We start from the raw sequence: 21,973 nt of genomic DNA, 5'->3' as shown, positions 1-21,973 counted from the left end.
GTAAGTGGGGCACACCCTTCACTTTTTCTGCAAAAGTATTCATATTTTGATTTCATTTAATCATACGTTTAATTGTGATCACCTCAGTTGGATTCTGCCCCACCTGGGTTGTCGGTCACAGCGATGGAGATCCTGCAGTTTCAGGCCATGTACCCAAATGACAGTCAGAACCGCATGCTCTTCTACTTCAGGTCACCTCACCTGTCCAGGTATGGTTATCACATGAAAGAAGTGTCTTAAGCAGTTGTGAAGTGCCTGAAGGAGGAGCTCTATCCATTCCATTTGGAATGATGCAGGCATTTATATAGTCAAAAATCAATTTTTTTTGTTTTGTCTGTAATTAGGGGCAGTGGTGGCCTAGTGGGTAAGGAAGTGAACCTGTAATCGGAAGGTTGCTGGTTCGAAACCTGATCCGCCAAGGTGCCACTGAGCAAGTCACCATCCCCACACACTGCTCCCCGGGCACTTGTCATGGCTGCCCACTGCTCACCAAGGGTGATGGTTAAAAGCCACTGTGCTGCAGTGTTTCACAATGACAATCACTTCACCTTCACTTATTGCTCATTATGTCATTTGGTTCCTCAGGTCGGTTCCAGCTGCATGGAAAGCAGATTTTGCACCTGAGTCTCGAGAGACTGAGTCTAAAATGGCCAGCATGAAGAGGAGAATCCTTGAAAGTGGGGCCAAAGTCACAGAGAAGTACTTGAAATTCCTCAGAAAATAAAAGCATCAGCAGGTTTGGTTTAGAAGCTGACTCCTCCTCTCTTGCCCAGCTATCCATGCGAGTGGGGTGGAGTGGTGGATGGAAGACCCTGTGTTAAAGGCCTGGAGCAGTTCAGTAAGGCTGTGCAAGAAGACCTGTGGGAGAGCATAATGAAGCTCTTTGTCAAGGTCAGTCATCTGCAGGAAGCTGTTCCCGCTTTCACTTTCAGATAATTGGTTATCACTAATCAGAGTTCCCCCCATTAGCCAGAATCAAATGAGAGTGACCACAGATCCGAGATTGTGGAACAAGAAGCACACCAAGAGGCCCAGCAGCAGCGCTTCTTTGGGCGGGGCAAACTGGTCTCTACGGCCATGGAAAAATTGGTGGAGGTCCAGAAGAAAGGAGGCCTGCTTCTGCTGGACGCAGGATCTGGAGAGGGCAAGACTGTGTTCATGGTAATAATTTTACATTTTCTTCAGAGGTGCAGATTTATTTATTGATTTATTTAAAACTCATTCTGTTCTGCTGCCTGTTCTTTTGCTTTCAACGATGTACTGATTAGCCATTAAAAGAGAAGTAGTATGTGAATCAGAACACAGTCACAGGATCAAACCACACTTGCTACCATTGTGTCCCTGAGCAAGACACTTAACCCTGAGTGTCTCCCTGTAACTACTGATTGTAAGTTTGATAAATGCTGTAAATATAAACGATAACCTGGTCACAGTGACGCCTGCCAGTGGATGGCATATGTAGGCTGCAAGTGAACATTTTTATTCTTAAAGATGGGCAAGCATATGGATTTGGGTGACATGGGGCAAATTGTGACTACTAGACAGTTGGGTCACATCAGCTACAAAGCTTCTAAATGGTAGCTCTTAGGCAGTCATGGAATGTCTCATTTCTGTCCAATTCTGTTGTCTGATGTAATCGAAGATCTGCCGCAGTTAAAAAATGCTGAAAACGTTCATGCTGGTTGTGGTGGAAAGGTGTCGGTACACACTGCATCACAGTTTCTTGCATCTGGGGCTTCTTAGCTACAAAAGGTTTGGGTGCCCATGGTGATCTGTGTCTACCACATAAAGCACCTACAGTGGACCCATGAGCCTTATACAGGCTTCCTACAGTGATTTAAAAGCGAAGCGGCCCTGTAATCAGAAGGTTGCCAGTTTAATTCCCGATCCGCCAAGGTGCCACTGCACAAAATATCAAAATATCAGCAGTTGGCACTTCATTTAACTCTACCAGTTGCTTTACTGACTGGAGACAATGGGTTCATATTGATTTATTATATTTAATCATTCATACATTTTTTTTTGGTCTGTCATCACTATATATATAAGCAGCACACATCTCTCTTACGATAACTGGATGGGTATTATATTCATCTCCCAATGCAGGCTGGTTTGGCAAAAGCTCTGGAGTCTGCAAACAAATCCCCAAATGATGTAGTGTTCTATTCCACGGCCGCGAGCCAGTCATCTCGCACCTTAGAGCACATGCTGCGCTGCCTGGTGTACTGGCTGAGGAAGAGACAAGGGAATGAGGAGAAGCTTCCAACCACCTCATCATACAAGTGAGTAACACAATCACAAGGACTTTTACCTTTTAGCTTAGCAGTGTGATCACAGAGAAAACATGTATTATGAAGGTATGTCAAATGTTCTTAAAATACATTGTGTTTAATATGCTGTTGCATATAATTTTTTTTATAAAATGCTTGATCCTGTGGAATTTGCAATATGTATGTGTCACAAAGTACAATATTAGAGTACAGTGTTACTCTTCTATAGTGTAGATTACTGTAGGCAGAGCCTGTGGCTGCATCCAGTGAGCTGAAGTGAGCTCTTTGTTTGTTACTGCAGAGACCTAATGAATGAATTTAAGACCCTTCTGAGCGAGGTGAAGAAGGGGCAATCTCTGGTTTTGCTAATTGACGGAGTAGATGTTGTGGTGGACCGCCGTGGCAAAGTGACTTCAGAATGGATCCCGCATCATCTCCTAGAGGTCAGATGAAATGCAACCATTGGGGTACTTTGGAAAGCTGCAATAGAATTGCTTAGGAATTTGTTGAGAGGCTTGAAATGACTTCAAATATAATTGTGAATACATTTGATCAAAGTCTGATGAGCAGGATTTGAATTAACAAGCTTTTGTTTAGATGGCTCAAAAGATGTCAAGGATTTAAGCAAAATGTATTCACATTAGTCTGTGAGACTACAATTAATTTTATAGTGTTTTACCCCTTACAGTGTGCATACCCATGCAATTCAGTGTCATGCCTTTCAGTTGTATATCCTAGAGTATGTTCATCAGCAAATCTGCACCTTGTTCTAGGGGGTATCCTTGGTTTTAAGCGTCACCTCAAACTCCGCTCTCCATCAAACCATTCAGAAGAAGAAAGTTTCCAGCTCAGTCACCCTAGGTCCGCTCTCCCTGCCAGACCGAAAGGACATTGTTCAGAACAAGCTCCAAATCTATGGAAAGAAACTCAGCGACTCTGCTTTCAACAACCAGGTTTTCATACTTGATGAAATGCCACATTTACAGGTTCTGTTTACATGTGCTCTTACTTGAATTTGTGTTTGTTTGACTTGCTTTAGCTCCAGACACTACTGATGAAGAAGGGAGCAGTGAGCCCCCTCTACCTTCACTTTGCATGTGAAGAGTTAAGGAACTATGGATCCTTTGAAAAGGTCTGTTGCTTTGGGTTGCCATGATTTTGAATCGACACACATGCCGATATGAGCACCATCTGAGAGAACAGTGCCCAATAAAATTGCCCCAGGACTCTCAAAATATTTGAGCAATATTTGATTTATATAATATGTGTGTGTATACAGTACAGGCCAAAAGTTTGGACACACCTTCTCATTCAGTGTGTTTTCTTTATCTTCATGACCATTTACATTGGTAGATTCTCACTGAAGGCATCAGAACTATGAATGAACACTTGTGGAGTTATGTACTTAACAAAAAGTGGAGACCTGGCCTCCACAGTCACCGGACCTGAACCCAGTCGAGATGGTTTGGGGTGAGCTGGACCTCAGAGTGAAGGCAAAGGGACCAACAAGTGCTAAACACCTCTGGGAACTCCTTCAAGACTGTTGGAAAACCATTTCCAGTAATGACCTCTTGAAGCTCAGCGAGAGAATGGCAAGAGTGTGCAAAGCAGTAATCAGAGCAAAGAAACTAGAATATAAAACATGTTTTCAGCTGTTTCACCTTTTTTTGTTAATGTAAATAGTCATGAAAATAAAGAAAACACATTGCATGAGAAGGTGGTTCCAAACTTTTGGCCTGTACTGTATGTATATTTCTGGAACTTCAGTTTCAATTGGTGTGATTTTTCTGTTCAGTGCATTAGTTAGATTGGTTCAGTTGTTGCTTAGGTGGAGTTTTTTTTTTTTTTTTTTTTTTTTTTTTTTGTGCTATATAAATTCATTTCTTACTATCAATCTGTCACCAGATCAGCAGTAATAATTGTGGTGGTGCCTTTTGTCCCTAAGATGAAGGAGAATCTGCAGGCCCTTCCACATTCTGTGCCTCAGCTAGTCCAAGGCAGCCTCCTGAGGCTGGAGTCCCAGTACAGTGGGTTGGGGCTTGGCTGGGCTCTGGGTGTACTGGCAGTCAGCAAGACTGGTGAGGACATGTACACTGAAAGTCCTGTCAAACTTAAATGTCTTTACTTTCCTGCCACCAACTTCACATGAAACTGAAAATGATTCAGTAAGCTGTTCTGTCTTTTTCCCCATCCTACCTGTGTGCCTGCTAAATGTTGGCTAACAAGTCTTCATTCTTTCTGCACTACAGGACTAAGGGAAAGGGACCTGTTTTCTGTACTGGAAATGTGCTGTTACCTTTCAAAGAGAGGTCAGAGGTCATGGCAAGAGGCAGTACACCTGGCCAGAAACCCACATCGCTGCATCCCCATGGCAACCTGCTCTCAAATAGCACAACACTTACAGAGGTAATGGACTTTAAGGAGATAGATAGATTTAAAGGTGACTTGGCAGAAAATATATATATTTTTATTTTGCAGCATTATTGGCCTGTCTGACATTCGCAACCCAGAGGACTACCTTACTCTCACCCACCCTGAGGTGAGGTCAGTGTTTGCAGACCTCTTTCTATCCCAGGAGGAGGACAGACACAGGGCACACCTTGTGATGTCAGGTAGCGAACTTCAGCACGTGCTGACACTGCATACTCTACAGAGGGCAGCAGTGTAAACACACACTGCGTTCACGTCTGATCATGTAACCGCTTGTGTGCCTTATTTTTTCAGCTCACCTATGGGTGTGTTCAGACCCCCTGGGAAAGGGCACATTTTTGAACTGTGATGCTGAGAGCCTCAGCCACCTACCTCTGCATCTGGTCAGTGTGCATCCTATCCCTTCTTCTTCCAAACATAACTAACCTTTTTATTTTGCATGCACATTTTGCCAAATGAAACAAAATACTACTTTTATTCCTTATTTCTCCAGAATACTACAGTGGGACAAAAAAGTATTTAGTCAGCCACCAATTGTGCGAGGGAAGAGACCTGTAATTTTCATCATAGGTATACCTCAACTATGAGAGACAAAATGAGGAAAAAAATCCAGAAAATCACATCCTCTGATTTTTAAAGAATTTATTTGCAAATTATGGTGGAAAACTAGTATTCGGTCACTAACAAACAAGCAAGATTTCTGACTCTCACAGACCTATAACTTGTTCTGTAAAAGGCGCCTCTTTCCTGCACTCATTACCTGTATTAATGGCACCTGTTTGAACTCATTATCAGTATAAAAGACACCTGTCCACAACCTCAGTCACATGCCAAACTCCACTATGGCCAAGACCAAAGAGCTGTGTAAGTACACCAGAAACAAAATTGTAGACCTGCGCAAGGCTGGGAAGACTGAATCTGCAATAGGTAAGCAGCTTGGTGTGAAGAAATCAACTGTGGGAGCAATTATTAGAAAAAGGAAGACGTACAAGACCACTGTTAATCTCCCTCGATCTGGGGCTCCACACAAGATCTTACCCCGTGGGGTCAAAATGATTATAAGAACGGTGATCAAAAATCCCAGAACCACACGGGGGACCTAGTGAATGACCTAACAAAGGCATCAGTAACACACTACGCCGCCAGGGACTCAAATCCTGCAGCGCCAGACGCGTTCCCCTGCTTAAGCCAGCACATGTCCGGGCCCATCTGAAGTTTGCTAGAGAGCATCTGGATGATCCAGAAGAGGATAGGGAGAATGTCATATGGTCCAATGAAACCCAAAATAGAACTTTTTGGTAAGAACTGTACTTGTTGTGTTTGGTGGAGAAAGAATGCTGAGTTGCATCCAAAGAACACCATACCTACTGTGAAGTATGGGGATGGAAACATCATGCTTTGGGGGGGTTTTCTGCAAAGGGACCCGGACGACTGATCCGTGTAAAGGAAAGAATGAATGGGGCCATGTGTCATGAGATTTTGAGTGAAAACCCCCTTCCATCAGCAAGGGCATTGAAGATGAAACATGGCTGGGTCTTTCAGCATGACAATGATCCCAAACACACTGCCCGCGCAATGAAGGAGTGGCTTCGTATGAAGCATTTCAAGGTTCTGGAGTGGCCTAGCCAGTCTCAGGATCTCAACCCCATAGAAAATCTTTGGAGGGAGTTGAAAGTCCGTGTTACCCAGCGACAGCCCCAAAACATCACTGCTCTAGAGGAGATCTGCATGGAAGAATGGGCCAAAATACCAGCGACAGTGTGTGGAAAACCTTGTGAAGACTTATAGAAAATGTTTGACCTTCGTCATTGCCAACAAATGGTAGTTAACAAAGTATTGAGATTAACTTTTGTTAGTGACCAAATAGTGACCGTCAATTTTCCACCATAATTTGCAAATACATTCTTTAAAAATCAGAGAATGTGATTTTTCTGGATTTTTTTTCTCTCATTTTGTCTCTCATAGTTGAGGTAAACATATGATGGTACCAGTATAAACACTCTGAACAGCCACATAATGGAAATTGTTTTATTGATTTATAAAGCTCTTCAAAGTTCAATGATCAGTGAAAAGACTGTGGGAATTGTTTTTAACAATATAAAACTATTTTATGTATGTATTTGAAAATGTTTTTAAAATGCAAATATTTAGATTTATTATAATGTGTAATATGAATTATGAATGCCCAATGGTTATGAAAATAATTGATTTATTGTCTGTCTCAGAAATTGTATGTGCAGGTCTTAAAAAATATATAATTTAATAAATGGACTCCAAACAGCACCCGATAGCATTGCTATTGTATTGTCTTCCTGCACAGGGGGCTCTACAAAATGCTATTTAAGGTGCTATTTAAATAAATGTATTCACTTTTTGAATGTATCAATTGCACAAAACTGGTGACCTTTCTGCAGGGTAGAACCACCCAACCTGCTCTCTCTTATTTTTCTGTTTAGATGGTCTGTGGCCAGGGGGCTGCTTTGTCTGACTTGCTGTCCAGTTACGACTTCTTGTATGCCAGTGTGCGCCATGGTTTCCTGCATCACCTCTTAGAGATGTATTCCATGTTGGGTAAGTTTCCTGTGTAAAGAACAATCTGATGGCTCTGAACATAGTTGTTAATCCTCTTCTCCATGATGGCTGTGTATTAGTAATAGTTAGGATATAATAGAATAATTTCATCGCTGATGTGTTGTATGTTGCCTTGCGATTTGCATTGTTGATTGAGCTGAGAGCTTCTTACATTCCTGATCATCTGCAGGCTCGAATGATGAGCTGGAGATCATGAGTTCACAATCTTTCCTACTTTCAGGTAAGGTTCTTTCCCATGTACACTTTCTCCTTATATATTTTTTCAATACTCATTGTCACAAAAGGGGGGACAAATTGTAAAAAAGTATTGTATTTCATGCTTTTTTACTTACCTGCAGCAATAATCAGGCAATTAATCAACCAGAGAAAGATGGATTAAATTAGTTGTATGAATCATTGATAAAGAACCTAAATCAACTTACCCCACAGAGTATAACGGTGTCAGCACTACCATCTAAATAAACACTATGGTAGGAGACCCAGGAGGACCCCACTGCTGACACAGATTGGAGTTTTTTTTTTTTTTTTTTTTACTGTGGAAGAGACAGTCCTTTTGAGAGAATGCCAAAATAGCTATTTTTAGTAAAGCACATCATTCTACTGTTTACAGAAAACAAAAAGAAGCATACAAAGAAAATAATACAGTCCCTAGAGTCAAACATGGAGGTTTGCTGATTTAAAAAAAAAAAAAAAAAAAAAAAATCAGTTATTTCGAAGGGTGCCAATAATGTCTCACAAATACGCAGACAATATCAAGTCAATTACTTTGACTTATATTCCTGATCACTTGCAGGATGGAAGGAGGAGCTGGAGATCATGGGTTCATGGTCTGTCCCACTCTCAGGTAATGTTCTGCTTTCCCCATCTACACAGATTTTTTATTTTTTTTTTTTCAGCACCCAACCCTCATTTCCTCATTTCGATTTGGTTGATTTGTTTCGATTTGCAATCACCACAGATGAGATGGTGGCGTGCCATAGTTTTTTGAAGCGACACGCCCCTTTGCTCTCCTACTGGCCAGCTCTATTTGTGCAGCAAGCCCTTAATGAACCAGACGGGAACCCTGCCCACTCCTGGGCATGTGGAATGATCGGGAAGGGAGGAGTTCATGCAGTGAAGCAGCTGAACAAAGCGGAGCAGCCACAGCAAGCTGCCAGGTAAATCACCCAGCATGCCTGGCATTCGGGGGTCTGTTCACAGATCACTGTTCAAGATGTCGTCCATCTTTCTGTTTGTGGTGCAGTGAGCTGATTGCCATGTTTCCTTCTGAGCCAACTTGTCTGGTTATGAGTCCAGAAGATGATATCATTGCTGTTGGAACTGGACAGGGAACCCTTTACTTCATCGACAGGCTGACAGGACGGGTAACACAGCATGCACAGGGATTCATGTGACATAAGCCAACATAAAAATGCATTTCAGGCCTCGTGCTTTTATTATTCCATATAGCTATCATGACACTGACATTTATGTTCGAGTAGTAGAAGTAGGGTGTTTGAAAATATAATTGTGATTATGCAGGACTGGTGAGTTGAGATTTATGGCCGGGGTGCATGGTGGTGTGCCAATTTAGCAACGTTGACTCCACACACCTCCAAGGTTGTGAGTTTGAATCCTGGCTTGGGTCTTTGTGTGTGTGTGTGTGTGTGTGTGTGTGTGTGTGCCCCCAGTGTCATGGGATGGGCTCCGGCTGTCACCACCGATTAATAGGACAAAGCAATTGAGTATAGTGTGTGAATGAGAAACTTGATGCAGGTTAATTTACTCTTTAATTATTACCATAGTAAAATATCTAATAAGAATATTTAAATGGTTTTGATTGCAGATAAATCTAATAGGGTTTCACATATCATTGACATTTTGATTGCTTATCTGAGATTTAGCATCTAAAGATCAGCACTTCAGCACCTAAAGATCAGAACCACTGCTACTCTGGATTTATCTTATTTTGTCCTGTTGTCAATCCTGTACTAAAAGGTTTCAAAACTATGTTCTTGTAGTCGCAGCATATAAACATCTGGGAACCAAGCAGACTGGTTGAAGAATGTTGCTTTATCCTTGCCTTATCTGCTCAACTGTCTTTCATTTCGTTATGGGCCAAATTAGTCAAAGGTCTGGACTGCAGTAAATTCGCTCTTTGGCTACTACTAGGACTGTTCTCTTCTACCATGCTGTTCTAATATGTTTTTTTTTTTTCCAGCATTGATTGTGCTGAAGCTGCCAAATCTATAGGCACTAATGCAACCATATATCATGCTAATAACAAGGCAGATTATCATCCCTCCACCTTACTCTGGTCTGGGGTTTCCAAACAGAATTTCCATTCTCTAGTTGTCTGACCACAAAATAGACTAAGGCAATGTGGAAAACTATTTTAAATGGGCACAGAGAAGACAGACCAATGAGTACTTTCCTAATTTATTACATTTTAAAAAGTTTTACATCTATTTCTGATATGTAATAATAGATTATACTATATAACAGACTGTACAATAGAACAATAATACCAATAAAAACAAGTTGTGTAAATGCATGGAATCTTTTATTAAAAATAAATGTCATTATTTCACATTTATTTTAATGTAAAGATTCCATGCATTTACACAACTTTTATTTCATTTATATGAATAAAACTTTATTCACACATGTTTTTCACAGTTTTGGTTTGTTTTGCTTCCATGGTTGCTTTTTTTTTTTTTTTTTTTCCCCAAACAGGAAGTGAGGTCCGTGATCACTAGCTGTGATGGCATCTCCGGGTGTACCTTCTTAAAAGATGGCCTTGTGGGCTCCACATCATTTGATGGCCAGATTGAATTGTGGGATATTGAGAGTGGTTGTAGGTGAGACTTGTATAGCCCTCAAACACACATATTTAGAGAAATCATTTCTGCAATGTGCATTTTTTTTGTTTAAAGGACAGGCCATGTGGATGCACATTCTAATAGAATAACTGGAAGTGATGTCAGCCCAGACAGGAAATGCCTGGCCACAGTCTCCTTGGATTGCAGCGTTAATGTAAGGTGTAGCTTCTGTATTTTGTTGTACATACATCACAAATGTTTCCAGGCATTGTAGCTCTGCTTTTGCCTCCATCCACAGGTGTGGTCCTGCCCTCAAGGCAACTGTGTTGCCACGCTGTCCAACCCCAGCCCTCTGAACTGTGTGGCTTTTGACTCTGAAGGACAGTGTTTGGCAGTGGGGTGTTGGGATGGAAGGGTGCATGTTTGGCGCTGGCTTCAGGAGAACAGTGTGCAGGTGAGTATGAAGTACAGAATTGTGTGATTGTGGATAGTAATATGTAAATGAATATAGTAACAAAGGTCCTCTCTCCCTTTCTCCATCTCAGACACTCACAGGTCATCAGCACTCTGTGAGGAGTGTTGTGTTTTCTCCCAGTTCCTCTCTACTGTGTTCAGGTTCTCTGTGTGGGGAGGTGCGACTCTGGTCAATTCCAGCGATGTCCTCTGTGGGGTGCTATCAGGCACATAGTGGATCAGTACAGGCCCTCTCATTCCTGAACAATGGTGCTTTGTTGCTCAGCGCTGGAGATGACAGAACAGTGAGGAGTACATGGCAAAATGAACACACACACATATATATGCATACACTCTTAGTCTGTCCTACAGCTGTAATTGGGCCTTAAAAGTCCAGCAAGTACATTTTGATTGACAATCTTGTTTACAGTCCAACATAATTCAAATGTGTGCACTCACACGACTCTTTTTGCCTACATCGATTATCATTTATTCAAAACATTTCCACACGTCAGACTTTGCTTTTGTTGCCAGTGCAACCAAAATATAATCGCAAAGAGGCAAAGCTTCAGCATCCATTTTGACATCTTTCTCGCACTGATCGGAATGCATGACCATGCAAGCCCGTGTAAAATGATAGCAATTTACATGCACATACATCTTCATTTATTCCTCAGAATGAGAGCTGTTTTGTATGTCTGTGTGTGTAGGTGCAATTGTGGTCTGCTGGTCTTGGCCGCTTGGTGGGGGTGCTGGGAGAACAGAAGGTAGGATGTTTTCCCCATCAAGGTCAATTTAATGGCTGAGGGATCAGAGTTCATGGTATAATCGCCTTCACAGTCCTCACGCCAGAAAAGGAAAGTTGCCTCTGCTAGCCCTGCTGCTCTCTCTGTGGCTGTTACCAGTGGTTACAGTGCTGTTGGGTACCAGGGCGACGGTTTGAAGTTGTATAATTTAAACTCAGGTTTGTTTGTTTTTTTTTGCTTGTTTCATTTTGTTTGTTGACTGACAGGAAAGTCTCTGATGTGTTTATGATGACCTCTCTGTTCCACAGGGGAGAGGGTGTGGTCCAGTGAGGACCTGCGGGTGTCTGTTCTGTGCCTGATGTGGCTGCCGGGTGAGGATCGGCTTGTTTCCGGGAATGGAGACAACCGCCTGAGGGTGTGGCTGAGAGACCAGGGCAGGTGGAGTCTGCAGCTGAAAGGTGCTTTTGGGGTTCAGCAAGGCCCAATTACTGCCTTAGCCCAAAATGCCACATATCTGGCATCATCTTCAGGTTAGTCTGCAGACATACAGAGATCTGCACATGTCTACACTGCATGTGCTTTTGAATTAAGACATGGACAAATCACAGATGCTCTTCTCTATCTGTTTCCAAAATGCAGATGACTTTACTGTTGTTTTGTGGTCACTGGAGGACATGACCTGTGACCCCTGGGTTGAACCTGTTGCAGTATGTGTACTGAGAGGTCATAGTGGGGGTGTCACATGCTTGTCCTTCAACCCAAGTGGACAGGAGCTGCTGTCAGGAGGGAAGGATCAGGTGAAGTGAATAACATAGATTTTTTTTTTCCAGTGCCTATTGGGTTGAGTGGGATGTGCTAGACACCAAGTGACCCCAAGCATTCTACAAAAACACTAAAACGCTTTTATGGAACTAATCCAACATAAATCTTCTAATGATAAATAGTTTTGTCTCATATTTAGTCTATATCCATTATTTCATTTTTATTGGTATACCAGCCCTACACAACAGAATTGGATGATGTAGCAATGGAAGACCAGTGCGTGTGGCTGTTATATTCATGTTGCTGGATTGTGGCTCTCAGTCAGTAGGCTACATCTATGATGGACACACAGTGTCGGAATGTAGCTGAAAACATCTATTAGCAATCCATATTCTGATTTCAAATATAATTATTCAGTGCATATGTTATTAGAATAAACTCATCCAGTGGGGCAGTGGTGGCCTAGCGGTTAATTAAGCGACCCCGTAATCAGAAGGTTGCCGGTTCGAATCCCGATCCACCAAGGTGCCACTGAGCAAAGCACCATCCCCGCACATTGCTCCCTGGACGCCTGTCATGGCTGCCCACTGCTCACTCAGGGTGATGGGTTAAATGCAGAGGACTAATTTCACTGTGTGCACTGTGTGCTGTGCTGCTGTGTATCACATGTGAAAATCACTTCACTTCACATCCGACTACTACTGCTCGCCTGGTCCCTCCACCGCTGAAGGTACAAGGAAGACCCTCATCTAGACTCTTCTCTGTCTTGGCCCCTTGTGGTTGAATGAAGTTCCCCTCGAGGTCTGAACAGCTCAGTCGCTGAGAAGTTTCAAACGGCAGCTTAAGACCTTCCTCTTTAGAGAATACTAAAACTAGACTAGTCTGACTTTTGTTTTTCATACATTAATGGAAAAAAATTATGTATTCATAGTTGGGGTCCTAATTAACATTTTCACATAATGAAAGATAATCCCTTTCACTATTTCCTATATTTTAAAAATATGCAGCGTTTAGTCGTCACTACAAGTTATTTTGGCCAACCCTGTGTGTAGATCGATCCAAGAACCAAGGTTACTTTCCCTTGATAGAACTGGAGGTGGTGGCTGTGATGACTTGAGAATGACATTAATTGTGACTGGTGGCGATGCTGATTGTCATTTACGGTCCTCCTTTCAGGCCCTGATGGTATGGAAAGTGGATTCCCTTTCCGCCACTCTCTCCTGGTCAATTGCACACTGTCATGGAGACTGGATTACTGGCTGTGCCTGGACTTCAGCACATCTGGTCAGTGTGAAGCTCTGGTGAGTTTCATGTGAGTGTGTACCTTGCCACATTTTTTACATTTTTTTTTTTTTTTTTTTCCTCATCAGATAAGTTGCTCAACTGATGGTTCTGTTTGCGTGTGGGACGCTGTGACCACTAGATGTGTGAGAAAGATCCTGACTGCCTGCTCACTGAGTGCCCTCTGCTGTCAGGTCAGTGAACCTGTGAGACACAAGACCTTCTCAGTAGTGCATCAGTCCATTATTCAAATAAACATGGTTATTTTGTGTGTGTGTGTGTGTGTGTGTGTGTGTGTGTGTGTGTGTGTGTGTGTGTGTGTGTGTGTGTGTGTGTGTGCAGGGAGACTGCATTATAGCCAGCAGTGCTGATGGTCTCTTGCTGCTGTGGAATTGGGATACCGGGGCAGAGATGACCAGGATACAGGCTCATCAGTCACGCATTCACTACTGCACTACTGTTCCAGGTACTCCCTCTGTCGCCTTGTTTTATGATATTACTCTCCAGTCATTAACATCTTAACAGAGGTTTATTTATTTTTATGATCCATTAATCAATGTAATTAATGAATGATACAGTGCAAATTTCAGTTGTCATTCCATTCAGTTGGTCTTCTGTTGTGTTTGCTGTGATAAAAACAAATGCAATAAAAATTCTTAGATACACATGAAGAGGTCCATGAAGACAGACTGATGGTTGCTACTGCATCTGAGGATGGTTCAGTGAAGCTCTGGTGTCCTCTGCAGGTGAAGAAAAAAACGTGCCTGTTAGGGGCATCATTTATTAACTGTATTATTAATATACATTAACCCTACAATATTTGCATTCCCCCTTTATTAATGTAAATGAAAACCTCTTAGGGAAATATGACGTGAAAATCCTTTTTTCATGTTTATGCCATGTTGACTTGGCCTTTTAGTTTTGTGTTAATTACATAATACAGAAATTTGATGACTTAGATTTTATGAAAGGGCATATTTCAAAGTCAAAGTAAAAGTCAGCTTTATTGTCAATTCTGCCATATGTACAGGACATGCAGAGAATTGAAATTACGTTACTCTCAGACCCATCCAAGTAACATTAAATACAAAACAGTAACATTGAATACAAAGGTATAAATACAATTTTAAAAAACAAAATATACAATTTTTAAAAACACCATATACAAATAAGGGCACATGGTGGAGAGTGCAAAACCATGTAGTGCAACAGAGGTAAGTTTAAAGTGACAAAGTGACAAGTGAGGTAGTTGGCAGACCAAAGCTGCACAGAGTGACTGGTGCATGGTCAGTTTGTGTCATATTTGGCTTTCCACTGAAAAAAATATCAAAAGCTTAAGACAGATGACACCATAATGCAGTGCATTTTTGTGTTACTGCTATATTGCAAAACGTTTGTGCCTTAATTAGCTTTTCTGCAATAAATAATGCTTTTGCTTATAGATAGAAACATGGATTGATGGATCTTAAACTGATATTTGTGTCTGTGTGTACCTGTGTCTGTCCAGGTGCATCACCATAGTACACTGCATGAACACAGTGCTGGAGTGGATGCTGTGGCGTGTGGTCAGGAGGGATTTTTTACTGTGTCTGAAGACCGATCTCTGAGGACCTGGAGCCTGGACATCGCTCTGGGTAAGGAAAATTAAAAAAAAAAATCACTTCATTATGCATAAACCAAAAGAAGAGAAAAGGCCAGCATGTGCTAATATTAACAACAGAATCGCTGATGCTGTTTACCTGTATGACAACAATTCATTTGTAAATTAGGAAACAGATATAAAATATTGCTGACTATGTTCATTGTCCTTATGTGACCTGTACTGTCTTCTGCAGCATCCCCTGCCGAAACGCGGGGAGCAGTTACCTCCGCCTGTTTCTTGGACGATGGGCAAATGGTGGCGGTGGGCACACCAACCGGCATAGTGGAGATCTGGCAACAGAATACACTCGTTTGCAGGAAGAAGGTGAGGAACTAGTGTTTGTTTCACCGTTGTTTTTGTTCTGAACATTTGAACTGGTTTGAATTTGTCTGTGTAGGTGAGTAAAAGTGGTGTGACAGCCCTCACCAGTATGCAACAGCAGCAGCTGGCTGTGGGATGCTGGGACTGCTCTGTTTCTGTGTGGAAACTGCATTGTGATCCTGAGAGTGGCTTTACCAGGTGTGCCTCCACTACGCTATCTTGTTGCTCACGCTGGGTCACGTCAACTCCACTACCTCCACCCATGATACTTGGTAAGGTTGAACATTATACTCCTGTTTATTTCTGCTTGCTGTAGTTTGGAGAAGGTGGAGTCGTACACAGCTGAGACCCCCGCGCGGATGCTCTCCTTCTGCAACATGCTGCTGGCCCTTTGTGACAACGGATCTGTGGTGAGACTGGATTCAACCGAGGACAGTTACCATCGGAGCATGAATCGGTACGAGTGACAGCACTCGCATACACAGCAACACATACCGCAATGCATGTACATGTTGTGATGGTTGTAAGTCATTTTAGGTGGTTGGGTGACACACAGACTCTCGATGTGCTGAAAAATGATGGGAAAAGTATCTGGTTGCTGGGTGAAAAGAAAGGGACACTCACTTTAGGGATAATGGTGAGTCCTTTATTATATTTTTTATTACATTAGTAAACCTCAAGTATCTACCTTAATGTTTGACCTCAATTTTAATACCCTTAACTATAGTATATAGTATACCTTTATTATTAGTTGTTGTAGTAGTAGCAGAAGTGGTATGTTTGCTGCTGCAGCTGTGATCTATTATTGGAAATAACAATTATTAGTATCATTAGTAGTAAAATGAGAACATTAGCTTTAAAGGCTGCAAGATTTTTTTTATTTAGTCCCTAAAATATATTATTCCGGATTGTAATAAAAAAAGGCCAGCTGAATGAATAGGAAAGTGCAACTTTAATTAAAATGTTAGCTAGTTGTCTGGTGATGTGTTGATTGGATGCTCTGTTGTTGTCTGTAGCTGTGTATGAGTTTCCTGAAAATCAATTATGACAAGTTCTGTGATGTTGAGATCTGTCATGAAGCCAGTGATGCAGCAGAGAAAAAAGGAGTCTGGATTACAGCCGCCACCATGCAGGGAGGTGTGTGCGCACACACAACACAGATATTGAACACTGCACTACAACTAAAGACTCATACTGGCCTCTGCTTGCAATATAAATTTCAACTTGTCCACATGTATTGGTTATCATAGCTGGGACAAAGACTACATATCTTTAAAATGATTGTTAGATATTGTTATATTTGCACAACTGAAATGGAAGCACACATCGCTTGAAATGTGTCATGAAAAATCTAACGTTTTTTGTTATTTAGTTTTTATTGTAGTTTTAGAAATATATCACACATAAAACACACATCAAAGGATCAAGACCCCACCCCAAATGTCGCCTTGAGGGGAAAAAAAAAAAAAACACCTTGGTGGTTTGGGATTCGAACCGGCAACCTTCCGATTAAGGGTCTGCTTCCTTAACCACGTTTTTGATGCACCAAATATTCTCTGTATGTGAAAAATATGGACTGCAGACAAGCCAATTCAGCAATTCTAGTCTCTGGTGAAGCCATGCTGTTGTAATAGCTGCAGTTTGTGGTTCTGCAGTGTCCTGCTGAAATACAGAAGGCCTTTTTCAGCCATTAGTTGCTTGCCTGTCACCTTTTTCTGGGACCTGTAGCAGGCATCAAATAAAATGACCTCCTTTAGTGAATAAAGATGTACAATTTCCCGGATTGAACATTTGTTATATTATATGTCCCTGCCATGCTGCCCATAAAATATGCAGAGAATGAAAGACTAAATAAAATAAACTTTTATAACTTTAGATTTAATCGTGTGTGGAGACCTTAAAGGCAATGTTTGGTGCAACCAGCCTCCAAACTTGGACTCCTGGGACACAAAGATACTTGTAAGTTTATTGTCTTATTGCACACCGCTTATTCACAGCATCAGCACTGAGCATGTCTCGTGCCAGACATCATGCTGAGAGCCGGTGGTTGTTTGTGTGACAGGCTCATGCTGACAGGGTGAGTGTTCTTCGATTGACTGACACCACCATCATTTCTGCATCGCGTGACAGAACTGTCAAAATTTGGAACCGTCACACGAGGAAACAGGTTGGTCTCTCTTCCTGCATTTCCACACCCCCATCACACCCCATCAGTCACGAGCTCTCCCATTCCTCTGTGCAGGTGGGGATGTTTGTGTGTGAAGGACCTGTGACCAATCTGGAGCTGAACCCCAGCAATTCCAGAGAAATGGTGTGTGGAGACGCTCTGGGACGCCTCTACTTCCTGTCCTGGACTGAGTGACCTGGATAACTAAATTGCACGTTCCTCTGTTCGACAATGCAAATTTCTCAATTCTAATGCAGTAGTGCACTAAATATTAACTCATTTCAAGTGTGTTCCTGAGTGATAGATTATTTTACAGATTTTAATAAATTTGTTAGGGTGCTTATTGATGCAATGGCATGTTTGTTAAACGTGTGGCACAAACATTTTTTTTTTATATTGATATATTAACCAGATTTAATGGATGGAGTGGAGATCGAGGAACAAGTGTGGAGGGGTATAGAGTGGGCGCAAATTAACGGCTAATAATTACATTTTTACATTTAAGCGACTTACAATGTGCTTCCATGTTACAATCAATGAAATAATTAGTGTGTGGTCCCTTCAACATGAGATGCTAACTGGTTAGCACACTAACCTTTGTAAATATCTCCAAACATAGATATATTAAATATTAAAAACTGCTACTATTTATTTATCATTTTAGTTCTTGGACACTACACATTTAAACACAGGTTGGGGTTAAGATTGTGTCATGTTTCTATATGATTAACAGCATTTTATGATAATGCTACTTATTCGATTTTTAAGTGTCTAGACTTTAATTTACATTTTTTTTTACAAAAAACAACAGAGAGAAAAACAAATGTACGTGATTTATGTGATTATTTTATTCACATGACTTGTCGACATTCTGTTAAAATTGTAAGTCTCAACTGTTGTGCCTAATTCAATCCCACAGACATGTTGAGCAACATTAGTACAGAAAAGCGGCTGTTCTATTCTCACCTTTATTTTCACTCTAAGCCCGCGTGTATGTAGTAGTGAACTCAGGAGTTTAAAAAAAAATGTGCAAGAAGCACAGATTTCTTAGCAAGGCCATACATTCGGCTTCTGTTAACTTTTTCATGTAATAGTTCGTATGCTGTACAATTTATTATGTAATTTATACACACATCAGCATACTTTCATCTGTCTCGCGTAAGTAATTTTCCAAACATTGAGCCCACGTTAAAATTTAAATTGTATTTAGTGTAGCTTGTGTTTTGCAGGTTATCTGTAAGATAAAGAACGGGAGAAATCTGGGAGAAACCCCGGTGTTCGCAGGCATGGTTGTTTAAACATTACACACAGTGCAAATATGGACAATGAAGAAAGTCCACTTAGAGGTTTATTTCATTTGTGTCCTGTCTCTGCTGCTTGTTATACAACCACAGTAAGTTTTTCCTTAAAATATTTAACCAAAAGTATTTAATACCAGCTCAGACCAACCCTTAGTCCTTACTGTCTTAGCTCTTCACAAAAGAGATTTGAATGATTTAAAAAAAATGTATGTGTCTTAGTATGTGTCTTGTTTGTGCTTGAAATATCTCCAACCCTACTTTAAAACACAAGAACCAAAGCTTATGCATCAAATATTAAGATTATTAAAAATGAGTGTCTTGTGTCCGCTAGTTCTTGAACCTGAAGGAATGTTTGGATGCACAAGAATTTTCTATTCCTGGAATTCCTCCAAGGCTGAACACATTCTGCTCTGTTAATCTCTGCTAGTAAAACAGTAAAAAAGCATTATATTTGCAGACCTGCGCTCCTTTTTGAGGTAAGAATGTCCAGACCTGGACACTGTATTCAATTTGGGCTTCTAACAGTCGTCTTGACATGTAACCCACATTGGTGACAGTAAGACAAGATAACAAGAAACCAGTCTACTGTACACAACTTGAGCTTTCTCAGAGGGGAACCCAGACAGTATCTGTACTGTATTGGTCTGCTTTCTGCATGTGCTAGATGTTAAGTAAACTGCCATCCAGAGAAAGCATCTCAGAATGTTTTTCTGATGTTCTGAGTACTGATAAACCTGCAGACCACAGCCTGGAACTTCACATGGCATCATCCACACAGAGTCTTTCTGCAGTGCTGCTTCTGCAGCTGTGTCTGCGTGTGATTGGTGGATCTGAGAACCATTCTTCTCCCAGCTTCAACTGCCCCATCCTAGCTGGTGTGCCAGGAGTCCCAGGACACAATGGACTTCCAGGCAGAGATGGACCACCAGGTCTCAAGGGAGAAAAGGGAGATACAGGTGTGTGTGTGTGTGTGTGTGCGTGTGTGGGTGGGTGTTAAATTCAGTGATGGATTGTACTTGTTTTATATAGGATTGTCAGTCCAGGGGCCTCCAGGAAAAATGGGTCCCACTGGGCCGGTGGGTCCAGGAGGCCCCAAAGGCCAGAAGGGAGAGGGGGGTACATCTCTCAGCACACAAGGTGGGTGAGAACTGACCCTATGGTAATGAATCAAACATTTCAGGACTATTTTGATTTATAGCACCTAAGAAAATAACTCCTTTATGACTTTCATTAAAAACAGTGGGGTGGTAGACCACAGTCACAGGTTCAAACCCCACTTATTATCACTGTGTCCCTGAGCAAGACACCGTGTCTCCAGGGGGACTGTCCCTGTAACTATTGTTTGTAAGTCGCTCTGGATAAAGCAGTCTGATAAATGGCATAAATGTTAACAGTAGTAGCGTATGGATGTCGAACTAATTTACACAAGATAAATAATATTAATATTATTTATCATTCAAAGTCAGTACTGCAAACACACAGCAAGTGAAGATATTAATTTGCAAAAATTGAGGCTCTTAAGAATAATAACTGCACTGCATTTAACATTTATGAGAAATAATGATTCAAAGCATTTCAGATTCATTTAAGCATTTCACCTTTGAAATGTTTGTCAATTTTGGATAACACTTGTTTACTGGTTCATTACATGGCTGAAATAAGACTTACAGAACATTTCTGCCAGGAATCGAGACTCCATTCAAAGATCTGCAGTTAGAGATCCAAAGGCTCAGATCACGACTCTCTATAGTGGAGACAGGTGAAACAGGCATTATCTTCCATCAACATAAATGCTGGAACTAATGCTCATCATCAGTCACTAATCCAGCTCATCCTCTGCAGCGATGCGTTTCCAGGTCTTCAGAAAGGTGGGACAGAAGTACTATGTCTCTGATGGACAGGTGGGGAACTTTGATGAAGTCCTGACATTTTGTAGGCATGTTGGTGGAACAGTTGTCCTGCCGACCTCTGAGGAAGAAAACAAAGCTCTGTGGAGGCTCCTGTCAGCTTTGACCAAGTCTCAACATGCATTCATCGGTGCAACTGACAAGAAGAGCGAGGGACTCTTTGTAGACATGGATAATCGACCGCTGATGTTCAGCAAATGGGCCAAACATGAACCAAATGGCGCGAGTGGTGATGAGGACTGCACTACCATAGGCCCATGTGAACAGTGGTATGATTTTAGCTGTCATTCAAGGCATATTATAGTATGTGAGATTAGTGAGATTAAATGACCCAGAGTAGAGTAGAAAACAATGTACCTTTTGATTTTGGTTATAACAGAGACATTCTTGATATTACATTTATTGTGACAGAGCAGGGCATCTGAGGCCATTCAGCTCTTTTCTTCTCATCCCCCACATTTTTCACTGGGAACTCGGGCAAAATGAAAGTTATGTTTATTTAGTTATGTATAAAAGTTGCGTATTCATATAACAATTCATTTCATTATTACACTGGGGTGAAACAGCGGATACCTCGGCATGCACTAAACCCCTGCAAAGTGATATGAATGCAAATAGTATTGCAATATACCTAATTTAATAATCTTCATAATGGCTTTGGGTAATCATGTCTGAGTTCCACTTTTTGTATAATTGGTAAGTGATTGTGTGCGCCCTCCTGGTCTGTGTCCTAAAAATAGAGAAAGCGTCATGAACACATTCTGCCCTCAAACACAATTTTTGAACAAAAATAAAGTTTGATGAAACGTCCACTTTTGTATACCATAAGCAGCACTGGAAAAAAAATCATATGAAAGAGGCTACACAAACTACAAAAAGACAAAAAAAGATGCTTAGCATGAGAAATAATGAAAGTGAAGTGATTGTCTGCTTTTTACCATCACCCTTGGGGAACAGTGGGCAGGTATGAAAAGTGCCCGAGGAGCAGTGTGTGATCACGGTGCGTTGCTCAGTGGCACCTTGGTGGTTCAGGATACAGATTACCTTCTGGCACCTTCTGATTATGGGTCCATTTCCTTCCCTGCTAGGCCACCACTGCCCCAAATAACACCCTAATTATAAACAACGTGGTAGAATGGTGTGTACCGTCTTACTGGTTGTTATAATTGTCCATTTTTCAGAACCGGCATTAGATTCTGAAATTTGCCTAACGCAAAAAAAACAATGATTCTTGGCTGTATTAGTATGATCTAGTGATTACTGCCATGAAAATTCAATGAGCATCAGGCAAAAGACTGTA

At 41.4% G+C, this 21,973-nt stretch overlaps 2 protein-coding genes across 4 annotated transcripts in view; both read left to right on the top strand.

Moving 5' to 3' along the window:
- Positions 1–19,079, top strand: part of tep1 (telomerase-associated protein 1) — a 28,674-nt gene extending 9,595 nt beyond the window's left edge. Inside the window, exons 20-57 of the mRNA XM_028975505.1 lie at positions 88–209; positions 586–699; positions 774–891; positions 970–1,161; positions 2,107–2,282; positions 2,572–2,713; positions 3,044–3,223; positions 3,310–3,402; positions 4,216–4,348; positions 4,520–4,676; positions 4,749–4,882; positions 4,995–5,083; positions 7,157–7,271; positions 7,462–7,512; positions 8,086–8,136; positions 8,251–8,449; positions 8,536–8,656; positions 10,008–10,132; positions 10,208–10,307; positions 10,392–10,547; positions 10,639–10,851; positions 11,257–11,313; positions 11,387–11,510; positions 11,601–11,822; positions 11,932–12,089; positions 13,231–13,338; positions 13,425–13,529; positions 13,678–13,801; positions 13,996–14,081; positions 14,843–14,969; positions 15,171–15,301; positions 15,375–15,496; positions 15,615–15,755; positions 15,836–15,935; positions 16,315–16,435; positions 17,175–17,257; positions 17,361–17,465; positions 17,541–19,079. Coding sequence (XP_028831338.1) covers positions 88–209; positions 586–699; positions 774–891; positions 970–1,161; positions 2,107–2,282; positions 2,572–2,713; positions 3,044–3,223; positions 3,310–3,402; positions 4,216–4,348; positions 4,520–4,676; positions 4,749–4,882; positions 4,995–5,083; positions 7,157–7,271; positions 7,462–7,512; positions 8,086–8,136; positions 8,251–8,449; positions 8,536–8,656; positions 10,008–10,132; positions 10,208–10,307; positions 10,392–10,547; positions 10,639–10,851; positions 11,257–11,313; positions 11,387–11,510; positions 11,601–11,822; positions 11,932–12,089; positions 13,231–13,338; positions 13,425–13,529; positions 13,678–13,801; positions 13,996–14,081; positions 14,843–14,969; positions 15,171–15,301; positions 15,375–15,496; positions 15,615–15,755; positions 15,836–15,935; positions 16,315–16,435; positions 17,175–17,257; positions 17,361–17,465; positions 17,541–17,660 — 4,815 coding nt within the window. The 3' untranslated portion in view covers positions 17,661–19,079. The remainder of the gene's footprint in view (positions 1–87; positions 210–585; positions 700–773; positions 892–969; positions 1,162–2,106; positions 2,283–2,571; positions 2,714–3,043; positions 3,224–3,309; positions 3,403–4,215; positions 4,349–4,519; positions 4,677–4,748; positions 4,883–4,994; positions 5,084–7,156; positions 7,272–7,461; positions 7,513–8,085; positions 8,137–8,250; positions 8,450–8,535; positions 8,657–10,007; positions 10,133–10,207; positions 10,308–10,391; positions 10,548–10,638; positions 10,852–11,256; positions 11,314–11,386; positions 11,511–11,600; positions 11,823–11,931; positions 12,090–13,230; positions 13,339–13,424; positions 13,530–13,677; positions 13,802–13,995; positions 14,082–14,842; positions 14,970–15,170; positions 15,302–15,374; positions 15,497–15,614; positions 15,756–15,835; positions 15,936–16,314; positions 16,436–17,174; positions 17,258–17,360; positions 17,466–17,540) is intronic.
- A 128-nt stretch (positions 19,080–19,207) lies between these two features.
- On the top strand, positions 19,208–21,466 carry LOC114787710 (mannose-binding protein A-like). Of its 3 annotated transcripts, none has more exons than XM_028975522.1 (4): positions 19,208–19,722; positions 19,796–19,903; positions 20,451–20,525; positions 20,609–21,466. In XM_028975522.1, exons 1-4 carry the CDS (start codon positions 19,431–19,433, stop codon positions 21,001–21,003), a joined length of 870 nt encoding a protein of 289 aa, XP_028831355.1. In that variant the 5' UTR covers positions 19,208–19,430; the 3' UTR covers positions 21,004–21,466. The 3 variants fall into 3 exon arrangements, with proteins under 3 accessions (XP_028831355.1, XP_028831357.1, XP_028831356.1); XM_028975524.1 differs by having other exon boundaries at positions 20,429–20,525; XM_028975523.1 differs by lacking the exon at positions 20,451–20,525.
- The last annotated feature ends 507 nt before the right edge of the window (positions 21,467–21,973 follow it).

This window comes from Denticeps clupeoides, chromosome 4, assembly GCF_900700375.1.
Source record: "Denticeps clupeoides chromosome 4, fDenClu1.1, whole genome shotgun sequence".
In the NCBI taxonomy this organism is placed as follows: domain Eukaryota; kingdom Metazoa; phylum Chordata; class Actinopteri; order Clupeiformes; family Denticipitidae; genus Denticeps; species Denticeps clupeoides.
Note: the sequence above shows the minus strand (reverse complement) of the source record. Positions and strands in the feature narration are given on the sequence as shown.